General features: G+C 53.7%; 1 protein-coding gene across 4 annotated transcripts; it reads right to left on the bottom strand.

The window, feature by feature from the left end:
• Positions 1–139: 139 nt before the first annotated feature.
• On the bottom strand, positions 140–18,717 carry ETNK2 (ethanolamine kinase 2). Of its 4 annotated transcripts, XM_075910109.2 has the most exons (9): positions 18,180–18,317; positions 17,871–18,030; positions 11,957–12,216; positions 10,827–10,964; positions 8,536–8,678; positions 8,330–8,413; positions 6,044–6,213; positions 3,263–3,336; positions 140–2,468 (listed from the first exon to the last, which is right to left on the bottom strand). In XM_075910109.2, the coding sequence occupies exons 3-9, from the start codon at positions 12,184–12,186 to the stop codon at positions 2,396–2,398; spliced, it is 912 nt and encodes a 303-aa protein (XP_075766224.2). In that variant the 5' UTR covers positions 12,187–12,216; positions 17,871–18,030; positions 18,180–18,317; the 3' UTR covers positions 140–2,395. The 4 variants fall into 4 exon arrangements, with proteins under 4 accessions (XP_075766224.2, XP_075766223.2, XP_006133146.4 ...); XM_075910108.2 differs by lacking the exon at positions 17,871–18,030 and having other exon boundaries at positions 18,180–18,717; XM_006133084.5 differs by lacking the exons at positions 17,871–18,030; positions 18,180–18,317 and adding an exon at positions 13,380–13,501.
• Between the last annotated feature and the right edge of the window lie 6,354 nt (positions 18,718–25,071).

Raw genomic sequence — 25,071 nt, 5'->3', positions numbered from 1 at the left:
GCCTGGCGCTCAGTCCTGCAACACCTACCTCCTGTCAACCCTGCCCCGCCCCCGGTCTCACTGCTGGCACACAGGAGGCCCTCTGCTGCCCTGCTCCCCTGTCCCATGTTGGTTATTAAAGAGCCGCATGCCACGCAGATCCAGACAGCAGCAGCTTTTTATTTGCTCCCCCTTTGAGACAACACCCGACACGCTGGGCTAACAGGCTCTTGCCACGTCAGGGGAGCACCTGTTCCCTCGGGCAGAGGGCACCACCCGTAACCACGGCGACACCCACCATCCTGTAGGTGAAGTGCAGGACGGAGAAAGAAGGCAGAGCTCGACGCCAGAAAACTGCAGCCACCCTGACAACGTGAGCTGCTGGGCATCGCGGCCAGCCAGGTGGGCGGATGAAGGGAGCAGGGCAAGACTGTGCCAAGCCAGCCTGTAAGCAGCGGGGCGGACGCTGGTTTGGCATGGAATGGGGAGAAACGTGCTCATTTTGTAGTGCACCCCCCACGCTATAGCACCCATAGTGGCTCCGATTTGCAGCAGGAGCTGACCCGGCCCGTTTAACCCTCTGCCAGAACAAAAGGCCCATGCTGCCAGCTGCTCACAAGGCGCCAAGTTGCATGGTAGGGGAGGGGGACACTCTGGCTACCTTTGGAGCGGGGGGTGCGATGCCCAGCTCCCGCTGTGAGTGTAACCGGGGTGGTGCAGAGCTGCCCCGACCTGGAGTGTGGCCCCACCGCACAGCCAGGAACTTCCCGGCCATTGCTGTGGTCGTCACCCCACCCGTAACCCCTGCCGTTGTGTTCTCCCCCGTACGCGCGGGTGGGGGCCCCTTCCTGCAGCCAGGCCAGCGTGAAGGAGATGGGAAGCACTAGCGACTCAGGCATGGAGTTACTCCTAGGCCACAAGGAGAGCACGGGGCTTCTACCATTTCTGCCTGCATCCGCTACCGGCTCGCTACACATCTCTGGGAGCCACGTCAGGCCGGAATGAAGCGCACACAGTGGTCCCGTGGGCTGCAGCAGCCCCTGGCTGGTAGAAATACCGTCAGGAGACCAGCGAGTACGGCCCCATGGAGTTGAGGCCAAAGAAAACGCTGGTGCGAACCCCACCCAGAATTAAGTATTCGTGTGGCCAGTGGAAGCAGCTGCACAGAGTTGCCCCTCCTGCCCCACAGCATCCTGGGTAGGCGGGTAGGGCTAACAGGAAATTCCAAGCCAGATCTAAACATTCAGGGATCTAGTTCTCCCGAGGCAAAGCTACTCCAGTTCCCAACATGCTCCCCCTTTCTGCCTGCGCTCAGGGGTAGCTCACGTCTCAACTTAACAACTCGGAGCCAGCTGTGCTTCATGACGCGTGGTCCTCACTGCCCGAGCAGCAGAGCGTCGGGGTAGAGGGGGATGGGGAGGGGAGGGGAGAAGAGGTATGTGCATCCTCCGCCACATCTCCAGGACACCCTGCTATATGTCCCATGACCAGCTGTGGGACAAGGCACTAGGTGAGGAGTGCTATGTGGGAAGAGAAATTTCCTTCCTTTGGCACGCAGAACCATTCTCCAGGGCCAGGGGGTCTTCATCTCCTCTTTGAGCAACCACTGGCCTCCTTACATAGGCAACCACAATGCTGAGGAGTGGGGGTGCAGGGGTCACTGCCAGCTGCTGTCACCCTCATCATTAAGGCTTGGGACTAAAGGAAGGGCCCCTTCTTCCCCCATGTGCCTTTGGTTAGCCCACGGCAGGGACTAGTAATAGGTTCTCCAGCCCCTGTGCAGGCTACCTTGTGTAACCCCCAAGTGTGCGTTCAGAAATAAAGGGCAAGGGGTCTAGATCGTTGACGATCTGGCAATATAGCGAAGAAGGGGAGCCTGGGGGCAAGGGGGGCAGCATCTGCCCCATCCCCACTTGAGACAGGATTGACCGAATTCCCCGTGCCCTGTGGAGGACGCGACACCAAGCAGCAACACAGTTTGCTTCGGTAAAGCACATACCTGCCGGGACACCCGGCCCAAGGAACAAAGGAGGTCCAAGCCAGCTCCCATCGCACAGACGATACTAAGCGGCAAGGCAGTCCTGAGTCCAGCTGAGCTCCTGGCCTTCCTGAATGCCACTGAACCAAGAGTCTCGACAGCAGCCAAGTCCTGGCGTCATCCCCCGAAGGCACTGCCGCCCCATCAGCAAAACCGACGATGGGGCTAAATCCAGAAATGGGATAACTGTGCTCCAGGGGCTTCATTTAATCTTTGGCTTCCTGGAAAGTCTTTCTTCCCTTTTCCCCCCTCTCCCTTCAGACGATCTGCCCCCTCCGCTAGCTGGTGGCTGACTGAGGTTTGAGGACACGGCCGCAGCCAGTCTGTGCGGGAGAAAACAGCTGGGAATCTAGTGGAACAGAAGCAACCTTCAAGATGTCATTTTGGCATCTCCAGCGCTGTCACCACTGACTTGGCCTTGAAGTACTGTTTAAATCTCAGCCTGGCATACCTGCGGGGAGAGACAGACACAGATCTCACTCAAGAGAGCGGGAGCGCCTTTCTGCCTCCTCTCTGTCGGTGTTACGGGGACCTCCCCTCGCCTCCTTTTGAGGCTGAAGGCCTTGCTTACCCATGCCTGCTGCCGTGATGGACAGGGGCGATTTAGGGTGCGCAATCGTCTCCCCCGGGGGAATGGTGGACTCCTGATTGCTTGAGCTGTTTAAAACTAGACCAGGAGGGGAAGGAGCTAGAAGGAATTTGAGGGGGATGGTCTGTTACTCTAGGAATGGTCCAACTCTGCAGCAGGCAAACACATCAATGGGCAGTCCTGTCTGGCAGGACTATAATATGGAGATATACCTATCGCCTAGAACTGGAAGAGACCTTGAGAGGTCATCGAGTCCAGTCCCCTGCGCTCACAGCGGGACCAAGCACCATCCCTCGCTGCATTCTGCTGTGCTGCAACAGAACATGGACACACTGGGGGGTCGGAACAAGCTGCCCCCTCGGACGGCGGCTGGGCTCTGTGTCTGAAGAGCCTGCTGCAGCACGGGCTCAGAGAGGTGTGTCTTAACTCACGCAGGAGTGGCAGGTTCACAGGTCCCAGCACGGTGGATCCCTGCTGCTGCCAAGCCACCCCAGGGTGCGGCGTTTCACGCCCCTTTGCGCTACGCCTCCCCGCGGGCTGCAGCGACAGGAATCCTCCACCCCCGCCTGGGCCCAGACGCAGTGTGGCAGCCTGCCCGTGCGGTGGCAAAGGGAAGCACTGCCCACCCCCCTCCCGTGCTGCGGGGGCCAGCTCACCTGAAGAAGTTGAATTCGATGGTGGAATATCGGTCCTGGATCAGGCTCCAGAAGGCCCAAAGTAAATGAGAGGCCTGCAACAGACAGAGGAGTCAGGAACCTGACTAGAGCCCCCCCACCCCTCCGCGGCGGGATGATGAAGCCTCTCCCATCACACTCCTCTCTCAACACACTCGGGGCCAGAGCCTTAGCGGGTATAAGTCAGTGAGCTCCAGTGAATCTCTGCTGATTCGCAGTCAGCTTGGGGGGGGGGGGGGAAATCGGGGGGAAGGTCTGGCCCACGAGCTTTGCAATGCACTGGAGGCTAACGAGCAGTCAGCTCCTGTCTTATTAATTAATTATCTGTGTGACTATAGTATCTTTGGATAGACCACCATGCTAGGTGCGGTACAAACAGAACCACAGGGCTGCCCCCGCCCCACAGATCTGACAGTCTAAGCATGCTAAACGTTATCCCTTGCATTGAGGGGGGTGTTAAGCCCCCGGTCTCCTTGAATGGGACGGCCTTTGGTCCACTCCATCCCTGGCTGACACCTGGGTCCCAGCACCTACAGGACGATCCCCTGCCGGAAGCATGTTCCGCAAAGACGCCCCCCCAATTCTTCTCGAAATGTTTCGGGAGTTGAAATACAGGTGACTCGCTCAGCAAGGCCTGGGCCTCTCTTATCCCAGGGAGGGATCGGATGTTGTTTACAGCCTGGCTCCCAGGCAGGGCAATTCCCCTCCAGCTGCTCAGTTCAAAGGCTGCGGTAACAGCTCCAACACCGGAGGTTTTATGTAAGTGACCTTGGCAACGTCAGTCTCTCGTGTCAGCAAGCCTTGTCCTGAGTCAACAGGTCACTGGAGTCTTTGCGCACCTGCCGTTATCACCCCACCGCCATACAATCCAAGTGCATTGCTCTTTATTTTGGCTTCTGGTCTTGGGGAAGCTGCAGCCTCCTCTCCTCTGTGGCTTCCCACCTCTCTGGGAGGTGGGCTACCGGATGCAGAACTTCTTCCTTGCTTCCTTCTCTCTCCCCCAGTCTTGGAGGGCGGAAGCTCTGGGCCGCCGAAACCAGAGTTCTCAGCGGGTGTAAATCAGGGCAGCTCCACCGGCTTCACCCGCTTGTGCCATCTGAGATGCTGGCCCTTCCTTTTTCCGGGTGCTCTACGCACCGCATATTCTGCGTGCTCGGTCGGCAGCCAGTTCCCTTAGATTCTTGCTGGAGAGGATTATCTGGCGGGAGATGCACAGGAGAATGGCTAACAGCCACTGTCCATCAGCCAGGCAACCTGAGACCACCCAGCCTGATGTGTTTAAGCCTTTGCTCATTAAGGATCATATTTCCAGGAAAGCTCAGACACAGATTTTTTTCAAGTGCTCCCCCACTGTGACCCTTCTGGCTGGGCATTTCAGAAGAGCCCAGCACTCGACGTGCAACCAATGCGCTGATCTCGCTTCAAAACCTGGCCACTTATTTTGGTGTCTAATTGGGAGCTCGACCCTTGCAGAAATCTGGCCCAGAGTGACGCAGGGAGCCATTTTCCCCATGTAAGCTCTGCTACGCGTGGGCCGTGGGAAGGCAAACCACTCACTGCCTGGTCTGATGTCCTCCGCTGCCCCACCTCAGTGGCAGGAGAAGAGCAGCAATTCAACCAGAGCCAGATCAGGGCTGCTGGGGCCCCTTCTCTTTCTCGTATGTGCAAACCATAAGGCAACACCACTATCGCCTGTGGTTTTAACAACCCTGGTGTTTCTGAAAACCCCATCAAGTGCCTGCATGGGAGTCTCAGCTTGCACGTAATATAGCATAGGTGCAAGTGTGCATGCACGTGTGAAAACTTTCTAGCCTCGGTTGCAGGGATAAACTTGAGAACGTGACCCAAGTGTGTCAGTCAATCTTGTGATTTCTGGAGTGCTTGAGGCTGGCAAGGCCTGAACAACAGGCACCTACTAGGTGTAAATGGCTACTCAAGGTGGAAGACAGTAGAGAACCGTGATCACTGGGAAGGGAGGGGGGGAAGCGATCAGGGAAGGGCCTCCGGCTGCTCCATCCAGTGCGCTTGCCCACTGGCTGCATGGCTCAGAGTCAGCTGGGGCAGTAGCTCTGGGATTCCGGAGGCGTCAAGTGGCGCTCAGAGCTCCTGGCCATCGGACTCCTAGAGACGATCGGCCTTATTGTAGGAGGAACTTGGTGTTGGTGGGCGGACTTTGCTGACTCCCACTGACCAGGTCTCGAATTGCTCTGTACACACCACGGGGCCTGGATCCTCGGGGAAAAAAAATATCACCATGTGCCCACTAGGCGGAGCTTTTTAGCGAGACCTGATCCGTCATATCCGTTCCCCCTCTGCTTCCACAGTTCCCTTCCTTCCACGAGGGCGCTTGAATTCTCGGGTTGCTTACTTTCTCTGAAGAAGCTGGTGCTGGCCACGGGCCATTGCTCTCATCAGGTACGGCAGCTCCTACATTCTTTGCACAAATGATGGTGCACCAGGCCTGCCTGGACAGAGCGTGTTCACGACTGGGGCTGCAGCGACATGCAACACAGAGGGGCCACATAGACCCAGGGAAGAACTTCAATATCTTTGAGCAACCGGACCAGTTCCTACTTCCTCTCCCCGGCCACCTCTGTATGAATCCCAGACCGTCCTTCTGGGCTGATCGACCCTTGGTCCTGCCTCTCAGAGAAGAGCCCGCTCCTGCGTACAGGAAACTGCTTTCTTCTCCTGTGCACGATATGTGTTCAGAACCCCTGCCCCTGTTGCCTGCTCTCCCCGCCCCGCCAGGCGCCCACTCACTAAAGCAAACTGGTTCACTTGCACGTAGAGGGTCTCCAGCTCCTTGTCAGAGACGACTCCCCCTCCCTGGTTGTCCCGGCTCAGCGGTTTGTAGGCTTGCAGGTAGTACCTCAGCCACTGCAGCTGCATGTCTCGGCTGGGGTAGAGGTTGTAATCCACCTCGTTCACCCCTGCAAACAGAAGCCAGAAATTAGGAGGGTGGGAGCGGGGAGAGAACTCCTCTAGGGCAAAGTGCTGACAAAGAGGGACAGGAAGTCAGTGGGAAACTTTCAGCTGGCATCGGATCAGCCCCTGGGAGACAAATACTAAGGCTGTGTCTACACTGGGAAGGGTTGATGACAAAAGTGCTGTCAAAGTCGCCAAAAGTAAAAAACTGGGCAAACCGGTTTTTCTGCCTCCCATTGTCGACATTTCAGGGCTGTGCTGCTCGTTCTGCTGTTGACAAATAGATCAAAGCATTGTGGGGAAGCATCCCACAGTGCAGTGTGGTGGGAAGGCGGAGCTGATCCCTGCACTTCTTGGGGTTCTCTCTGTAAGCTCTTTGAGCTAATGTCAAAGCAGCACAGCCGTCTCTCCAGTCCTCCCCCTGCAGTAGCTGCCTGCTGGCCGGCCGCTGTGTTCCTAGCAGGGCAACACAGGAGTACTCCAATGATTTGCTTTGTTCCCCAAATGTAGCCGCTCACTCAGCTGTCAGATACTTCCTAGAGCTTGAAAAGGGGAGAGGTGCAGGCCTGCAAAGATCACAAAACACTGAGCAGAGCCATCAGGGCAAGCATTGTGGGATACTGGCAGAAGCCAGTTCTCTCAACAAAACAGCAGAGTCCACACTGGCTCTTCGTCCACAATAAAGGGAGGGGAAAAGACAAAAGTCTATCGCAGGGATGGAAAATTTGTGTGGCCAAAACTGGGTGTTTTTCCTGACAAAAGTTGCATTGCAAACGCTCTCGCTGTTTTGACAATAAAAGGCAGTTTTTGCCAACAAAATGTGCCAGAGTAGGCCATTCCAGGGCAAGACAAGTTTTTGCCCCAGAGCTAGGGATGGTGTAAGTACACTGATCAAATCTACTTGTTTAGCAGCTGTGTCCTGTCCCTCCCTCTTTTGGCAGTGGGATTTCTTTCACTGAAGTTGCAATCTCAAGTGATTTCCCTCTCTGAGATATCTGGGCTGATTCCTAATCTTTTCTGTACTCCATGAGAATTTTACTCCTAGAAATTCTTCAGGGGGCTTTCCATAATTAGGCATGATCTCGAAGAAAGACCCCTCGAATAAAGAAACAAAAGGGTACCATGATATGCACCAAACTCCTCTCCTCCCTAGATCATGGGTTCCCAAACTGGGGCGGGGGTGTGAAGAAATTCCGGGGGAGGTGGGCCCCGAGGCAACCCTGCCCCCCCCAATCAAGTTTTGCTGCCCCTGTTCAGTTCCCCCCCCCCTTTTTTTTGCTCAACAAGTTTTGCTGTTGGGGGGGCGGGGTGTGAGGGTTTTTCAAAAATCAAAAAGAGGGCGTGATGCCGAAAAGTTTGGGAACCACTGCCCTCCATCTAGTCTGGCCCATCAGCACCTGGTCATGCATGAGCTTGGATCTGATCTCTTACCATTTGCTGCTCTCAGCAGTGAAACGCAGAAGGGGACTTAAAAGTTTCAGGCTGCAAATAATCCTGCTTAATTCTGCCAGGTGAAAATGATTTGTACATCTACAACCCCTTTTCTGTCTTCAAAGGGCAAGGGGTAACTTACTGTCGCCACCTCTGGAGAGGAACATGGCAGCTACTCAACATCCCGCAGGAACGCGGCTCAGAAGTTTCGGGCTGGGAGAGAACCCTACTGGGATGTCGGGGAGGTGGAACAGAATGACCCAAGCATGCGGACGTTGCCATGGCAATTCAAATGTCCACAAGCAGCCAGGATCTCAGTTGTGAGCGCCAGAACCTTCAGCATAATCCCCCCCGAACAGGGCTCTTGGCTGAGGAGTCGCTTGAAGGCAGAAGTACAAAAGGCTCAATCTCCCACCACACGGCCTCCAAATCCTCTTAGAGGTTTCCCCTGCCAGCGCTGACCTGGTTAGGTTGCAAGTGCCGAAGGCTCCACAGCACAAACTGAAATGGCTACCGACATGCATCCAAACAACTGGCACTCGGGGCTAACCACCGGGAGGAGAGGCAGAAACGTTTCCTGCCGTGTCATTAAACATGCCCTCATCGGGGGGCCATACCCAACCGTTCCACCACGTGGGGGGGGGGGGCAGCTCCCAGGCGAGACAGAGAACAGAGGGGAGCCTGACTCACCTGCAAATTCGTTAAAGTGGTTCCCAATGTCGAAAGCCTGGTAGTTGTAACCAGCGTATTCATAGTCTATGAACTTCACATGGTCTGCGGAAGGCAAAGCGGGGGAGCGGTTAGAGCTGATGTGTCCGGCTCTTCAAGAGGCCAGTGGGCACCCTGGTACCCCTGGGTTGCCACTGGCTAGGGAAGGGACACGCTTGCCAACGTACCTTGGGTCTCGTTGTAGATGATGTTTTTGCACAGCAGGTCGTTATGGCAGAGCACGATGGGGGAGCCCAGCTGGGAGAGATATTCCTTCAGCCAGGCAAGCTCTTGTTCTAGCACCTCCAGGCTGGGCACTTCCTGACGGAGTCTGGGGAGGGGGAGAAAGAGGCTGTGAGGTCATTTCCACACATCAGAAGCTACTTTTCAAATATTTATTTTTAAAAAAATGCTGCAAAGTTCAATGGCATCCAATAACTGGAGAGAGAGAGAGAGAGAGAGAGAGAAAGAGAGAAAGAAAGGGGGTAGGTCTCCTAATGTAACACAATCTCGGAGAGTCACACTGCACCTAGCAAAAACCTTGTTGTTCACTGGAGGATCAATATGGACTCAACACAAGGCTAGGAGTCGTGTGTGCCTGAGTTCTGATGTTCAGCAGTGGTGCATGGCTCGACAACCCTAGATATGGGTTTCTCTCCTTAGCCTCAGAGCAGGGACAAATCGAGCACCAAACGCTTCCTCGTATTATCCTATCAACGTGCCCCCACAATGGTATGGATGGACGCTCCATAGGACGGACCTGTTGAGTCCCCGAGGCGGAGATTGCTCACAGTCGAGATCAACTACGCCGGAGGTTTTGGTGATCCGGAACCCACGCCCAATAGGAACTAGACCAAGACTCAAACACCTCTCACATCTAGGACACAAGACAGCAACAATCACGCCAATCAAATCCAAAGACGACTCACGTTGCAATGTGCCTTGGAAGGGTCCCTGTGGATCAAAATGACGATCCGCCCCGAGCTACCATGGCAGGCCCAAAACCACAAGGACAATGGGACTTTTCAAGAGCCCACAGGGGCGTATGTTCAACTAGTAACCTCAAGCAACCCGGCGACACCAAAAAAAAAGGCTAGTTAATCATTACGCCCAACTGACCGTCTAATGCACTCGGTGTGCCATCTAGTCCGTTCACCTTCTCTGCTTATCGAGACCAAGGGCGTCCAAGGAGGTGGGTCCTGACGCAGGTTGAGATACTCCCACCTGGAACGGACTACATCTCCCACAAGGCCTTGTCTGCACTGGACTGGTTTTGAACATGGATTGTCTGGATCATTGAAAAACCATCTATAGTCTGTTCAGTCTACAATGGTTTTAGAGCCATTGTAATTGATCTACAATGGCCCCTGGTTTAAACCATATTACACTAAACTCTGTGTAATATCAGCCCAGTGTAAGCGGAGCTCCAATCTTAAAAGCCAGGGTGAGTTTTCCGGTAACTATCATGACTAATAGTATCAGTATTGATGCAGCAACTAGGAGCCACGCCCCAGAACTCCACCATGCTAGCCGTGGTACAGACTCAGTAGGAAAAGACGGCCCCTGCCCCAGACAGCTTACAATCTAAGTGGTCTCCACCTGGATCGTGCCAAAGTCTTTTGTATGACACAGCAATCATCTCTCCAAGGCAAACTCAGGGCAAAGGCTGGCAGTTTGATCTCAGGGAGAGAGAAGAGCTTTCATTTCAACGGGGTTCACTCTCCTGTGTGGTCTTGTCCAAATAGACACCGGAAGGTCTATTTGTGGGTGGGTCCAGATAAAAAATTGGCTGAGCCATAGGTCAGTTTGTAGAGTGGACAGACCATAGTTACGAGGCCACGTTTCCCAGTGGTGTTAGTGCCTGGGACTTGGAAGCAGCGTACCATGCTGTGCCCCTTTACGCAGGAAATGTCTAAGCTTGCTGTAATGCTGTCAGACTCAACTGGACTGCAGCTGGTCCCGACCCAGGGCCCTCCCCCGGTATGTCTGCCAAACTCAGCAGCTCCGTTCAGATGAATCTTTCTTTCCTTGCATTTATAGCCCCTGTGGTTTGCCCTCCCTGCAGTTCTGGAATTCAAACAAGCCCCCAAAACTCAATGAGCACCCTCAAAACGTTGTCTTGTTTGGGGTCAGAGTTGCTTGGTTTCAACCCAAAACTTGCCCTCGCTTTGCCCAAACCCTGGACTAGCCTGATGCCCTGGAGCGAAGCTGAAAGTTTACTGATCTCATTGAATCTTTTGGCAAACCTGTTGCGAATTTCAGGTGTGAGACAAAACCCTGCCTGCATCCAACAAGGGCTTTGCCTGATTCCTTCACTCTGTTTTTTCCCAGCTCTGGTTACGTCACTGACTCTTCCCACAAACTTCCTGTCTACATGACTTGAGCCCCTACGCAGAACTAGAAACAAGCGCTCTGCAGCTAGCTAGAATTGTGTGGATTCAGAAAAGGAGTCTTGCTTGGCTCCTTGCTCTCCCTTTACCTGGGGTTGGATGCTTTCGTGGAGAGCTCCGTTTTCATGATGGCAAGGTACTTGTGTAGCTTGTGCCACAGGTTGGGCTTGGGTAGGCTCCCGTTGGCGTGAATTGTGTGTATTTTAGCCATTTCCCAGGCGATCAACCTAGAAGAAATCACAAGTGCGGCGCTATTAGGGTGGATACTCCCAGAGATCCTTCTGTGAGAACTTTGTGAATGGGTAACTCTCAATACCCTCTTAAACCAGACACAAGGGACATCAGGATGGGCACCCAAAAAATCAGCGCCGGCTGTTAAAACGTCAGGCTGAAAGCATCTAAATTCACTCTCCATTTTAGCTGTGTGACTTCCACCTGCTCCAAGAGACTGTCTCCAAAATCCACAAACTCATTGGGCCAAATTCGCTGCCAATGTAAGTCTCTGGTACAATGCCAAGGTCAGCCCTGGCTACCTCAAGGAGTCAAAAATCATGCTACATATTTTTTTTTTTTTTTAAAGGAGGGTTTTTAAGCTAAGCAGTTTTTTGGTTCCTTTGATTTGTTCTCTGGTTTCTGAGCTCTCGGGTTGCACTTGGCATCACGTTTTCTGGCTCTTTGCAACAACCAGGAGGGTGGCAAGTTCCTTCTCTGAAAGGAAAACAGAGATTCTGACTTGATCTCGTGATTCCAGCAGGCTATTTCATGAATAGACACACAGTTGGGAGAAACCAGGAGAGCTGGCAACCCTGCAGCAGGGAATCTGGTCTGCTAATGCATGCCTCTGTCCTGGCTCTATCTAGGTACATGCCTCTGTCCTGGAGATTTCGGGGCAACGGCCTCTGGCTGTGGGCACTTCCCATCAGCCAGATGAAAGGCCAGCCTGCAAGAGAAAGGCAGTGCACACCCCACACAGCAGCTGCCTCTGGTAGCTGGAAGAAGAAACGCCTTACTCCGCCTCCCACCGGCTCACAGCTACGTTCCTACTCAGAGGCCAAAAAGGGGCATTATCTCTGCTCTGGCTTGGCTTTTTCCAAACTCCCCCATGCAGCACCCCAAGACCAGCAGCAGAATCAGGCTTAATCGGCCCCAATGCCTTTGTCCCTCCCCAGCCAGGACCACGGAAGAAGGAAACGTGGCCCAAACTCCCCACCCCCCACACCTGAAGATCTGCGGCTCCCGCACGTGCTCAGGTCCCAGCGCCATCCCCTGCATGAACTCATAGCAGAGGCCATTCTGGAAGGTGCAGTAGAGCTTGGGGGCACAGCCATGGGCATGCAGCACCTGGAAATTCTTCAGCTCATTGTCCCGGTCCACAAACAGCTCCGTCTTCCGGCCGTAGACTCTCACCAGGACGGCGTCCGCCATCCCCTCCTCCATGTAGCAGGCCATGAGCTTGTTGGTGATGCCGTCAGTGAAGAGCTGGAGAGGGAGGGAGGGACAGAAGGAGATGGTTAGGGGATGGCCCAGAGAGCCTTAGAGGCCATTAACAAGTGTGTGCCCAGGGGAAAATCCAGTGGGAAAGGGGGGAGGAGGGAAGAGGCACTAACTAACCACATGAGTCTGTCCATGGTACTTATCTGTCTGCCATGGCTGTAATATGTGAGTGGCTCACACCAGTGTACTGAACCTAGGGAGGCAGTGTGGTCTAGTGGACAGTGTGTTCATTTCCTAGCTCAACCACTGACCTGCTTGGATTAGACACTGCCCAGGTCTCCCGTCTGTGAAAGTGCTTGGAGATCTGACGATATGCACTAGCTTAATCACACAGCATTTCAGCAAGGCAGGGCAATTATACCCATTGTCCAGATGGGCAACCAAGACCTAGAGAGTTAACGGAATTGACCAAACTCACATAGGGGGTCTGTGATGAAGCCAAGAATTCAGTCCCAGGCAAACAGCCTAACCACTAGGCCATCCTTCCTCTCTCTGCCACCGTTGCCAGTCTATCTGCTGATTAGGGAATAGCCCCTGGCCAGGTCACCAGCCTTTGGCTGAGGATGGAGGTTGTGACTTGGGGGCACACAGGTTGAGGCTGTTACATGCACAGTGTGGAGCAATATTAATTAAAAAGTGCCCCAGGACCGGTAGCCACTTCATAAGATACTTCAGGAGATGCATCAGCCATAGACGACATGAGTTTGGCAGGCCTCAGCAGCATCCCGGCCATGGGCCTGGCTTGCACGTACAAGGCCCAGGTCATAACTGGGCACCACATGAGACTGGGTTACACTGGCAACACAGGTCTCCATCCCAGTTCGAGGGGGCACTCCGGAGGGCCTCGAAGCTACAGCTGGGCCTGTGACAAGTTCCCAACTAGCTGGAGGTCCTGGTGGAGGAACAGGGCACAGCCGGGTGGGGTGGGCTGCCTCCCCCGGCTGTCAACTCGGAAGCTTCATGAGCTGGAAGAACCGTTCCACTTCCAGCTGGTGGCGGGCGGCGGCGCAGGCGCCTGCGGGTTCGGAGCTGCTCCCTGGGTGGAATCCCTGAATTAGCCCAGCAATTCAGGCACACAATTTACAGGGAGGAGCAATGGAAACAAACCAGCCGACCCCAGGGGGCCGAGCAGCACTGAGATCACTGACCGGCGACGTCTCTGCCGCGGCGGCCTCTGTCACTACTCTGACAGCTCCTCGCAGCTGGAATGAGGGGTTTGTTCTGTTTCCTCCACTTGGCCAGGTGCCCAAGTACACGGCATCTTGTCCCCCCCTCCCTCAGTCTCTCCAGCTCCATGACTCCTCTGTCCGCAGTGTGCGTCCTCCTTGCGCCCCGACATGCTCGCTCCTGGGAAGCAGAGGAAAGGCACCTAGATGGGGCTTGAGGGGAGGCAAGTCCAGGTGGTCTGGGGACGGCACCAGCCTTCTCTCTCACGCTGGGGTGAAGCCGGGATAACGCTGCGCTGTGGTCAATGGAGCTCACGTAGTCAATGAGCGGCGGAATTCTGAGCCCCGCGTAAAGTCGTGATGGAGGCCGTTTCTGGGGGGGGGGAGGGACACTTTTCTCTTCTTCTGTTTTTTAAAAGTTGGGGGAAGCGGAGGCTTGTGGAAAGAAGCAGGAGCTGCTAGCTCCGGCCTCACGCAAATGCAGGGCCCCTGCCAAGACATTCTGCCGAGTTCCACGGAAAGGCCGGACTGGGTCCTTGTGGCTTTCACAAGGCAGATCCGGTGTTGCCTGGGGCCTGACCTGAGGGTGCAGCATCCCTGGGGCTCGTCGGGTGCAGCAGCATCAGGTGCTGCCTGATGGCAGCTGCTTTGCCCAGGTGGGTAGTGCCCAGCGCGATGTCCCAACACAATGGAGGGATGCCGGGCGCTTGGCAAGAATTGCTCCTCCTACCTCCTGTTGCAGAGGGAGCAGCATCAAGGGCACACAGCCTTGTGTTGAACAGCCCAATCTGCCCCTTCTGTCCACCGCTGCCCCATCTGAAGCGGCTGTAGCTTCGCTATAGCTGGCGAGAAGCCTCTCCCCCGTAAGCGAACAGGAAACGGGTTTGAGCTTCGCATGCTGGAGAGCAGCAAAGGCCGGAGACTCATGGTGACCTGAAGTCCTCACCCTCAGCCTCTCGCTGTCCTCCTCTCAGCAGGTATTTAAGCTTTACACAGCAGAGCCCACAGCTGATTTCTTCCCACCCGACCACTAACCTCGCTATTCGCATCCACCACCTGCCGCTTCCCTTACCCAACCATGCATTCTACAGCCACCTGCCCGTGTCTGACGGCACCCCATCAGTTCTAACTCCTCCTCCATCAACTTCACCCACGCGCACGGAATTGCCTGCTCGCACACAGCACCCTGTCCTCAGACATTCTCACCGCGACTCTTCATCCCCAATTGCTCATCTCCTGTTTCTTCCCATCGGAGGGTAGCCGCAGTTAAGCAAGGACATTTCTTTTCCACAGTCTGAAAGACGCTGGAAGGCAGCCCACGGATCTCCAACCCGCAGTAGGCTGGAGGTTACAGCTCTGGCTGTATTTGCCCTGGCTCTCCATCTCAGATAAGCAGGCACCCCTCTGACACTATGCTATCCAGCTTGCTTACAACCACCGGCAGCTCTCCAGCATAGAATCACAGGATCGGAAGGGACCTCCAGAGATTGATTCCAGTCCCTGGCAGGCAGATGCTTCCTTAGTGGCAGAACAAGAGGATACCCTGATTACTGGGCCAGATCCTTAGAGTCCACTGCATAAGAACATAAGAACGGCCGTACTGGGTCAGACCAAAGGTCTTTCTAGCCCAGTATCCTGTCTGCCGACAGTGGCCAGCACCAGGTGCCCCAGAGAGGGTGGACCAAAGACACAATCAAGTGATTTGTCTTCTGCCATCTCTCTCCAGCCTCTGACAAACAGAGGCCAAGGACACCATTTTATCCCCTGGCTAATAGCCTTTTATGGACCTAACCTCCATGAAATTATCTAGCTTCTCTTTAAACTCTATTATAGTCCTAGCCTTCACAGCCTCCTCTGGCAAGGAGTTCCACAGGTTGACTACATGCTGTGCGAAGAACTTTCTTTTATTAGTTTTAAACCTGCTACCCATTAATTTCATTTGGTGTCCTCTAGTTCTTCTATTTAGGGAACTAATAACTTTTCTTTATCGACCCTCTCCACACCACTCATGATTTTATAGACCTCTATCATATCCCCCTTCAGTCTCCTCTTTTCTAAACTGAAAAGTCCCAGTCGTTTTAACCTCTCCTCATATGGGACCCGTTCCAAACCCCTAATCATTTTAGTTGCCCTTTTCTGAATCCTTTCCAAGGCCAAAATATCTTTTTTGAGGTGAGGAGACCACATCTGTACACAGTATTCAAGATGTGGGCGTACCATAGTTTTATACACTGCAGTTGGACATAACCTAGAGCAGTGTTTCTCAACCTGTGGTACGAGCGAGTACCCTTAGGGGTACTCAAGAGAAGTCGGGGGGGTACGTCAACACCACTGAAATTTGGAGAAAAGTGAATTTTTGTTTAAAGTTTTACAGCGCTTTACTATTTTTGTACTTTTTACACCCAAAAATGTTAGCACCCGCCCGGCTACAATTAAGTTGTTTAAAGAAATGTGTTGCAATGGTAGAAAAAAAAATTCTCTCTGAAAACTGTAGGTACTGGGGGTATTTATAATTTTTTTTTTAAAAAAAGGGGTACTTTATTAAAAAAAAGGTTCAGAAACACAGACCTAGAGCAATCTCCAGGCTCCTTGTACTTGCACAGGGGGAAGGGGGCCTGAGCGGTCTTCAGCTGGCAACAGCACTGAAGGTGGGGGTAGTTTCCAACCACCTTTGCCCAGCTCTCCTGGGTCCTACACAGAGCAGAGCCTGGCCACTCGAGAGGACTTTGCTTATTACATCTGCAGCGTTGCACAATCCCTATTAGCAGAGGTTTCAAACTGTGATCAGTGTCACAGGCTGCTGGCACGCGAGTCCCTGTGGCCTTGGGGGTGTGGGTGTGTGTGTGTGTGTGTGTCAGTACTTTCTCCCAGCCCGGCCCCTGCTCTGCCCCCGCCCCGCCTCTTCCTGCTCTATCACACCCTTCCTCAAGCCCCCTCCTCAAAGGGATGTGGCCTTGGGGATTACTGGGGGCCTGGCGCAGGGGTTGAGTTTCCCCTGCACTCACCGCGGCGGTGGGAGCCCCAGGGAAGCGGAGCAACGCAGCAGCCTCTGTTCTGCCACGATCTCCCAGGCCAGCCCAGTCACCCTGCTTCACCATGGTGGCGGGAAGTGGAGCGCCCCAGCCAGTAGCCTCGCCAGGAACTGAAATTGGGGGGAGTGTTGGAATTTACGGGGGGGGGGGTTTCAGGGCCGGGAGGGGTGACACCATGAGGGTGAAGGTGGGCTCTATGGCACCATAGTTCACAAAACTGGGGGTGTGTTGGGGAAATTCAGGGGGGGTGTAGGGAAATCCTTGACCCCAGCCGGCTTGGGAGATAGCAGCGAAGCAGAGGGTGAGGGGGCCAGAATCCTGCCGCTGGCATCAGCCCACCCAGGGCCCCACATGCTAACCTGAGTCTGGGGGACCATCCCCTCCATAGGATGGTCGGGGTGGCCCCTGCAGGGTCCCTCAGAATGCGGGGCCCAGTACAGCCACGTTGAACTGTCCTACGGATGGGATGGCCCTGCACACACCTTTCCCGGGGCCCCAGTACCACAGCAGCCAGAAGCAGCTCCAGCCCTGTTGTGCTACAGGGTGGTAGACAGGGCTGGGGAGTGCACGGGAGGGAGGGGGAGCATGCAAAATCACCCCCCTCCAGAGCCCTGCCGGCAGCAGGGTCCTGACTGGCCCAGTAGGAGGATATGAAGACTGGCACCAGCCCTAAGGTAAACCGAATTTGAGACCCCTGCCTAACAGCCTTGCACGGACACCATGGAGCTAGGCGGTGTCAATCAGCCTCACGGGCCGATCTCCACACGCACACAAGTCAGCGCTGCAGCAGTCCAACCCAACATCAATTCACGGCTACAACTAGGCAGGCCACAGTCGTACTAGTATTAATTCTTTGTATTATAGGGAACATGCAGAGGGCCCAGCTGAGACCAGGTGCTCTGAGCTGCACAAACCCACAATGACAGACAGTCCCTGCCTTGAACAGCTCACACCTGAGCATCCACAGTCTCCTGCCCAAGTATTTTGACTCAGCTTCTTGTCTTGAAGTTACTCGGGGCTATTAATATATTATCAAGGATGCTCCAGACACACTTGAAATATGCCCGCCCACACACACTTGTATGAATACCATATTACATCAAAACGACACGAGTACCGTACCGCCTGTGAACATCCACAGAAGGTTTTCATGCAGGGATCTCGAAAACGCTTTACAAATATTGATTAGCGAAGGCTGGCAAGGCGTCCTGAGCCTCTCCACTATACAGCTGGGGAAACAGGCGCAGTTCAGCAAAACCAGTTCGTGGCAGAACCAGGAACCAGTCCCAGCGCCTGGCTCTAACCATCGCACTCCACTGCCTCTGGGGAACCTCTATTCACCATGCCACAGGCAAGTGAACATGAATCCAAACTCTTTGCGGCCACTGGGGAACCGCAGGGGTGTATATGGGGGGAGGCTGAGAAAACATGCGCTTAGTACCGCAGATGTTCGCGGGGTAAGACCGGGCGCATTTAGGCGTCAGTGGCGGTGACAGCAAGCGGGTGCGCCCAGGTGGGCTGCTCCGGCCAGAGCTGTGGCACAAGCCAGCAGGGAGCTATTGAAAGCGCTGGCAGGGACCCCGGTTGCAATAGGACAGGACCTGTAAGAAATGTTCAGTTTAGTGCCACTGTCCCCGACAGGGGATTTGCTCGCTCCACTGCCCAAGCCCAGTCGGGAGGCCCCCAGCAGCCTTGTGCCCGGCTGCTCCGGGCTGGTAGGAGCCAGTCGAGCCGGGCCAGCCCCGCCTACCTTGGTTTTGACCCGCTCCGTCTGCCACTGCGGTCTCAGCTCGCGGATCAGCTGCAGCGCGCCCGGCCGGACGTTGTTCTCATCCACGGCGATGCCCAGGCAGCGCACGGCCGGGTAGCCCCGGCGGCTGGGCAGCCCGCTCCCGGCGGCGGAGCCCCTCTCCTCCATGGCCCGCCACGTGCAGTGCGGGCAGCGCCCCGGCCTCCCCCGGGCCAGGGGGTAGCGAGCGGCAGGCGGGGAGCGGGCACCGGCGACTCCACCCCCGCTAGCCGCGGCGCGCCGGGGCAGCGGCCCATGGGCAGGGGGTGGAGAGGGGCCGGGCGGGGAGGAGGAGCCGCCGCCCGCGGGAGCCCATGAGTCAGCCCCGCCGCCGCCCCTCCGCGCCCAGCCCTGCGGAGCGCAGCGCAGCGCCCGGGCCGGGCCGCATTGTGATGTCACGGGCAGGAGCCGGCCCCAGCGCCAGGGCGCAGCCATCCCGCCCGCTCGCCCCGCCGGGCTGAGCCTCGCCTGCTCCGCCCCCGGCACGCGTCCCGCCGGCCCTTCGCTCCAGCCCTGCGCACTGCAGCGGGGCGTTGGGGCGGGCAGGACTCGCTGGGGGGGTTGGTTCCCAGGCGCCTAGAGGCTGCTGGTCCCGCCGGGGGAATTCAGGGCGAGCCCAGCTCCTGGCGAGAGCCCAGCGGGGTCCAAAGTGGGGATCCGCAGCCAGCCGCTGCCCGCAGAGCTCTGCCGGGTTCTAGAGACGCGCTCTGGAGCCGTGGCTAGGGGCGGATTTGCAAGGCTGTGCTGGCGAGTAGTTAGGCATTAACTCCCCTTCTCCGGGGGCTTGTTCTGGACTCACGGGGCATCCCCCAAGGAGCCCAGGCCTGCTTTTAAATGGACCTGCGCACTTTTCCAGGCTCAGTCTGGGCCCTTGCCTGGGGGAAGGCACAATTTTACTGAAAGGGGCAGTGGTGAAAGTAACTTCACATTTCTGGCAGGTCCTGTCCTATTGCAACCCAGGTCCCTGCCAGCTCTTTCAATAGCTCTCCTGCTGGCTTTTGCAGCAGCTCCGCCAGCTCTTGCCGGAGTGGCACACCCGCTTGCTTTCACCTCGGCGTAGTCTTAGGAACACTAACGCTTAGCACATCGGAAGATTCAAAACAGGAAAGTGCTGTCTTGGCATTACAACAAGGAGTCCTGTGGCACCCTAAAGCAGGGCTACTCAACACACAGCCCACGGCGCGGTTTGGGTTTACGCGGGGCTCAGCGTGCAGCCCGCAGATGGGAGCCAAAACAAAAAAGTCAATATAATGGCTTTCTGTTGATATGTGTTTTAGTAGTTAAATTCCTAGACTGTCATTGCCCATTAAAAGTGCTGTCCTATGGGTAGAAATCGGGGAAATGTTGCCCTTTATTAATAGCAGCAGAACTGACTTAAACAGGGCCTGCGTGTTGTGTAGTCTTGCCTCAATCTTTGTATTCATGCCTGTCAGTGTGAAAAGTTATTTGCGTATATTTGCATGTATATGCAACCACACTTAAGTTGCGGCCCTCGGCATGTGCTGTGAGTATCACTGTGGCCTCCAAGGCTTCCAAAGTTGAGTAGCCCTGCCCTAAAGACTAACACATTTATTTAGAATAGTGATAGAAATGTAGCCGTGTTAGTCTGGTGTAGTTGAAACAAAATACAGGACTATGTAGCACTTTAAACATTTATTTAGGCATTAACTTTTGTGGGCAAAGATCCACTTCGTCAAACGCACACAAGCTGATGCCCAAATCAATCTTTAAGGTGCCACAGGACTGACTCCCTGTTGTTTTCGCAGATACTGACGCACACAGCTACCTCCCTGATATTTAGGAATTCCTCTCCTTGGCCCCAGCCCTTTGCTGCCCAGTGGCATGATCCAGACTGGCCTGAGTCTGAAAAGAAAGTACGGTCATAGAGCCCTCTCCAAAGTGTTCAGACAACAGCAGCTGGAGCCAGATAAATGGGAAAGTCACTTTACGGTCAGGAAGCTGATTCGCCTCCACTAGCCTATAAATAGAAGGGGATCTGTCACTTTAATAGGATGGTCATAATTGCTCCAGCCATTGCTGGTGGCTGAGTTTGGCCTAATTGCCTTGGCCAGAGCAATCCAAAGTGTTAATGCTCTTCAGCTCCAAGTCCCCAGTGGCTCACAGCCGGTGTTCTCTGCCAGTGGCAGCCAGGAAGTGATCTTGTCAATTACTGAGGCATAAGGCTGTGGAAGGGCAGTTTCATTATCCCCAGGGCTGGACTGACTCTGTCTTGAAGTCACTTGAATAGGTTACAGCTGGGAGCTATAGCCGGCTGCAGTCATGGAGCATAAGTGCGGAGCTTCTTAGCCGAAGTTGAAATATGCCAGTGAAAGATGGAGGGAGCAGATCAGTCATTTATCGAACACTTTAGGCCTGCTTCTACACTCTCCAAATCAGGAGTGACTCCGCTCAAGTCTCTCCTCCGTCCTGCCCTATCCCGTAAGGCAAAGGCTTTGGGAGTGGTGGAACAGGAATGGGGCAGGGCTGGGGAATCTAGGTGCTATCCGGCACCTCTGCGCCTCCCAACTGATGCAAAGAGCAGAGAATACACCTCAGTTGTTGGCCTATGGTCTGTCTCTTAAAACCCCCTACTCACCCTTTACTTGCATGTCCAAACACACTCCAGTCCTAGGAGCTGGCTTTAATGGGCTAACGTAAGCCTCACGTAGACCTTAGTACACAACGTTGTACTTAACACAGGAACCCACCAGCATTAGGAACTGGAGGTAGCTAGGTATTGTACCATCTATCCCAGCAATGAGCAACCCAAGCTATGTCTAGACTACGTAGAATTTTCGAAAGAGGATATGCAAATTCCACAGAAATTTGCATATCTTCTTCCGATCTCACTTTCAAAAGAGGATCTTTCGAAAGTGAAAGTAGTCTGGACACGGTTGTTTTCAGGAAAAAAAAAACCCTTTTCCAAAAAAACAGCGTAAACCTTTTTTTAAGGAAGAGCATTTTTTTCGAAAAAGGGTTTTTCCTCCGAAAAAAAACGCATCCAGACTACTTTGAAAGTGAGATCGGAAGAAGATATGCAAATTCCCATGGAATTTGTATTTCCTCTTTTGAAAATAAACATAGTTTAGATGTACCCCTAGGCAAGTGAGGGAGCCACATGGGTGGCCTTCCTTTATCTCAGTGGGATGCAAGATTGTCCTAACCAAGGTGGTTGTCTGGGATAGGGCAGTTTGTCTCATTGTGCTTGTGTACCTAGAATTCACGGGATGTGCTGATTGGACTGTAGCAGCGCGGTGATTGGAGGTGGAGGAAGCATGCAGGTCTCATAGTCATTATGTGCAATCACTACACACCGCACTTCATGTGCCCTTGCTTTACATGCATGTCACTTGAGTAATTCTGGTAGGGAAAAATTACGCTGGCAGAATCTTGCATCTTTGTGTGTGGACAATAGCAAACAAAATGTCTCCCGGGCCCCACATAGAACCCCAATGGGCTGCATTCAGTCTGGGGGGGCCCAGGCTGCCCACTGCTGCTCTATCCTCTCCTTCGCACAAATCTAGTGAGCTGAAAAACACATCTGCTCCTGCTCTTGTGCTCTCAGGATTTAAGCTGGCCCCAAGCACCACCCCTTTTCGTTCCTCAGAGGTTACCTGATCTCCCACCCTTGCTGCTGCGTGGAGGCTGCTATTTCATGAAAGCAGCCGTGTGGATTGAATGGCAGCAACTGTCTTTAAATCAGAGAAGCGGTTTCCTTTTGGACTTCACTGAGGCCTGAATGCTGGCGATCACAATCCGGGAGAACTAACCTGTCCCAACTGTGTTCCCAAGCCGGGCTAGTAATTTAGTGTCTGCAGCTGCTGAGGTGGACGCGGTGGGCAGACTAGAATCAGGAGCTTCCAGTACATGTTTGCATTTGCCATTCAGCACGGGTGTGTCTTGGCGCTCCTCCAAACTCAGACTTCCCTCCTGAAACACACAAATGTTGCTCTGTACTCATCCATATGTTTTCTTGGAGGGAGATATTAAAAGGACGCCTTCCCTTTCTTTCCCCTGGACACGTGCCATAAAAACATTCCCACCCAGAAAGCTGAGTTAAGCAGTGCATCTTTCCTGTCGAGACATTAGTGTGAACACCCAAACACATACAGAGGACACAAATAAGGCTCTTAAAAAGACCTCAGCCACCTCTCTGTAAGCAACTGTTGGGTAAAGTCTGTTTCCTGTGGTTATTTTTTTTTAACGAATTGCCCTTTTAGACACAGCACAATTGACTGCAAAGCTCTTGACAAACATTCCACAGATCTGTCTCTGGAAAGGCAAGGCCAGATATTTTAACCCGGTGTTTAACACCCCCTATTTATGTTCCTTTGAGATGCCCATTGTGACAGGATAAATCACAAAAGTCCCCTTGGGGTTGTCCCCCAATGTGCTTATCATGCCACTGACACCCACCTTCCTCCTCTCTCCTTCCTGCCTTTCTGGGCAAGAAGCTCTGGTTTCCCCCATACAAGACACAGAGTTGGGGTAACCACCCCACTGCAGAGCAACACAGATGTTGAACCAGTTCAGCTCTGGGAAGGCTCAGCACCCAGAAAACCAACCCCCCAAAGGGACCAAAACCCCAAATAAATCCGTCTTATTTTGTGTAAAAGTTTTACATCAAGAAAACTTATAAATTTACCCTCTTTATCAATAAAAGAGAGATATGCACAGTGATTGTCCCCACTCCCCCACTCCGGTCACAATTATTTATATTGGACTTGATAATAAACAAAAGCATTTTTATTAAGTATAAAGGAGTAGGATTTAAGTGGTTGCAAGTGAAAACAGTCAGATCAAAGTAAATTACTTAGGCTATGTCTACACTAGGAAGAGTTGGCAATGAAAGTACTGTTGACATTCATAAGCTGTCAAGAAGAAAGTCGCCAAATCACGTTTACGCTGCTGCACTCTGTTGACATATGATGGCCACGTTGTTAGCTCCCCCGTCACCTTCAGTGACTAAGCACTGTGGGAATGCATGATGTAGCACTAGGCATTTTGGGAGTGTGAAAAACATCTTTCAGCCACCTCTTTGCTTCCCAGCCTCCCCAGGATTCTGGCTCACTTTCACACCCTTTGAAACGGACAGTCCTTGCTGCAAACTTCAGCATGTGCTGTGAGAAATCACGGATCCCAGACTTCTCTCCCATATTCCATGCTTAGGACATCACACACTGCAGCAGAGCTATGTATGCACTTAGTCCAATGCAACGCCACTTCGCTGCTGTCCCCGTCACTCACACTGTCATCCGCATCTAAGTCTTCTTCCTCTGATACTGTCACGGAGCAGCTGTGCAGAGTAGAACATAAGAACGGCCATACTGGGTCAGACCAGCATCCTGTCTGCCGACAGTGGCCAATGCCAGGTGTCCCAGAGGGAGTGAACTAGGGAAACCCGTACAGAGTGGTGGGATCGCATGGCCATGCAGGTGGGGGATGAAGTGCAGTGGCTACAGAACTTGCACATGCATAAGGACACCTGAATCAGAGCTGCTCTCTTGGTAGAAAAGTGTGTGGCCATTGCTTTGTGCAAGCTGGCAACTCCCTATTGGTACCATTCAGTTGCAAATCAGGTTGGAGGGGAGAAGTTTTCAGTCGGGGCAGCTCTTATGCAAGTGAGCAGGGCCATAAATCGCATTTTGCTGCGTAGGACAGTGACTCTGGGAAGTGCGGATGACATAGTAGCTGGCTTTGCTGACATGGGCTTTCCAGACTGTGGCGGGGCAACAGATGGGACACGCACATTCCCACTAGAATGCACTCCCACCTTGCTTCAGAGTACATCAGTTGGAAGGGACGCTTCAGGTGCTTGTGGATCACTATGGACATTTCACAGACAGAAATGCGGGGCGGTCTGGAAAGCTGCATGAGACATGCATCCAGTTCCTTATAAAAACAGCAGGTTGTGGGTGCAGCACCAGCCCGGCTGTTTGCCTCCTTCGTCTTCTGCCGGAGTTCCTTTAGCTTGGCTCTGCCTTGCAGGGTGTCTCCATCATACCCTTCACACCCTGGGCTCAGAAAACGTGATCCAGTTCCTATGGGTCACTCACTGCTGGGACAGCCTCAATTCTTCACCCCACACGCTGATGAGATCCAAAAAGCTCCAGGGTGCTCCACGCAGGAGGGCGTCTTGAGTGACGGCCACCCCTAATTCCCTGGGAAGATGCCACCAGGAGCACGACACACTGAGCCAGACACCCGGCAATGGGATGGAAAGCTCCCCGAGGACAGCAGATGGGAGAGGTGCATTTTTTGTAAGCGGCAGCAGTGTGAAGTAGAAAAAAGGCAGCATTCATTTCAGATTTGAACGCGTGTGTGTAGCCACCATCCTCTTTGTCATCAGTCAGCCCTGAACCTGTGACCTCCTGAGTTAACTGATCGACCTCAGGAGAACGCCAGGCAGGGGCTGAGCTCAGCTCCCTGGGAAGAGCCAGGGCATCAAGCCTATAGGGTGTCGTTTAACACTGTCTGCATGGCTGTGCTGTGAAAGGAAGATGGGGAAATAACTGTGGGCCATTTTGAAGTGCTCCAGGGTCATGCCTTGCCTGAAGTGCTCCAGGGTCGGTTCAGCGCGGAGCCATTTAAATTTAAATGAAGCTGCAATTATTTAAATCGCGGCTTCATTTCCCTTTGCCGATCAGCCTAATCTACATGGCTCCATCGATGGAGCCATGTAGTTTAGACACACCCTAAGTTGCCACAGGACTACTCGTTGTTTTTAAAGTTACAGAATAACACAGCTACCCCCTGAGACTTTTTTACAAGTTTTGATTTGGGCCACATACATAATGTATGTGGCTCAAATACATTAGTTAAATACAAACTAGCTATAGTTTGTTTAGATTCA

This window comes from Pelodiscus sinensis, chromosome 27, assembly GCF_052426305.1.
Source record: "Pelodiscus sinensis isolate ZL-2025 chromosome 27, ASM5242630v1, whole genome shotgun sequence".
NCBI classification, from domain to species: Eukaryota; Metazoa; Chordata; order Testudines; family Trionychidae; genus Pelodiscus; species Pelodiscus sinensis.
This window is presented reverse-complemented; position numbering and strand designations above follow the sequence as displayed.

Coding starts and splice junctions, on each gene's coding strand:
- ETNK2 (XM_075910108.2), bottom strand. CDS start 18,653: ATGGCTGCGCCCTGGCGCTGGGGCCGGCTCCTGCCCGTGACATCACAA. Junction 12,217..18,179: donor CGGAGCGGGTCAAAACCAAG/GTAGGCGGGGCT, acceptor CTCCCTCTCCAG/CTCTTCACTGACGGCATCAC. Junction 8,414..8,535: donor CATCTACAACGAGACCCAAG/GTACGTTGGCAA, acceptor TGCCTTCCGCAG/ACCATGTGAAGTTCATAGAC.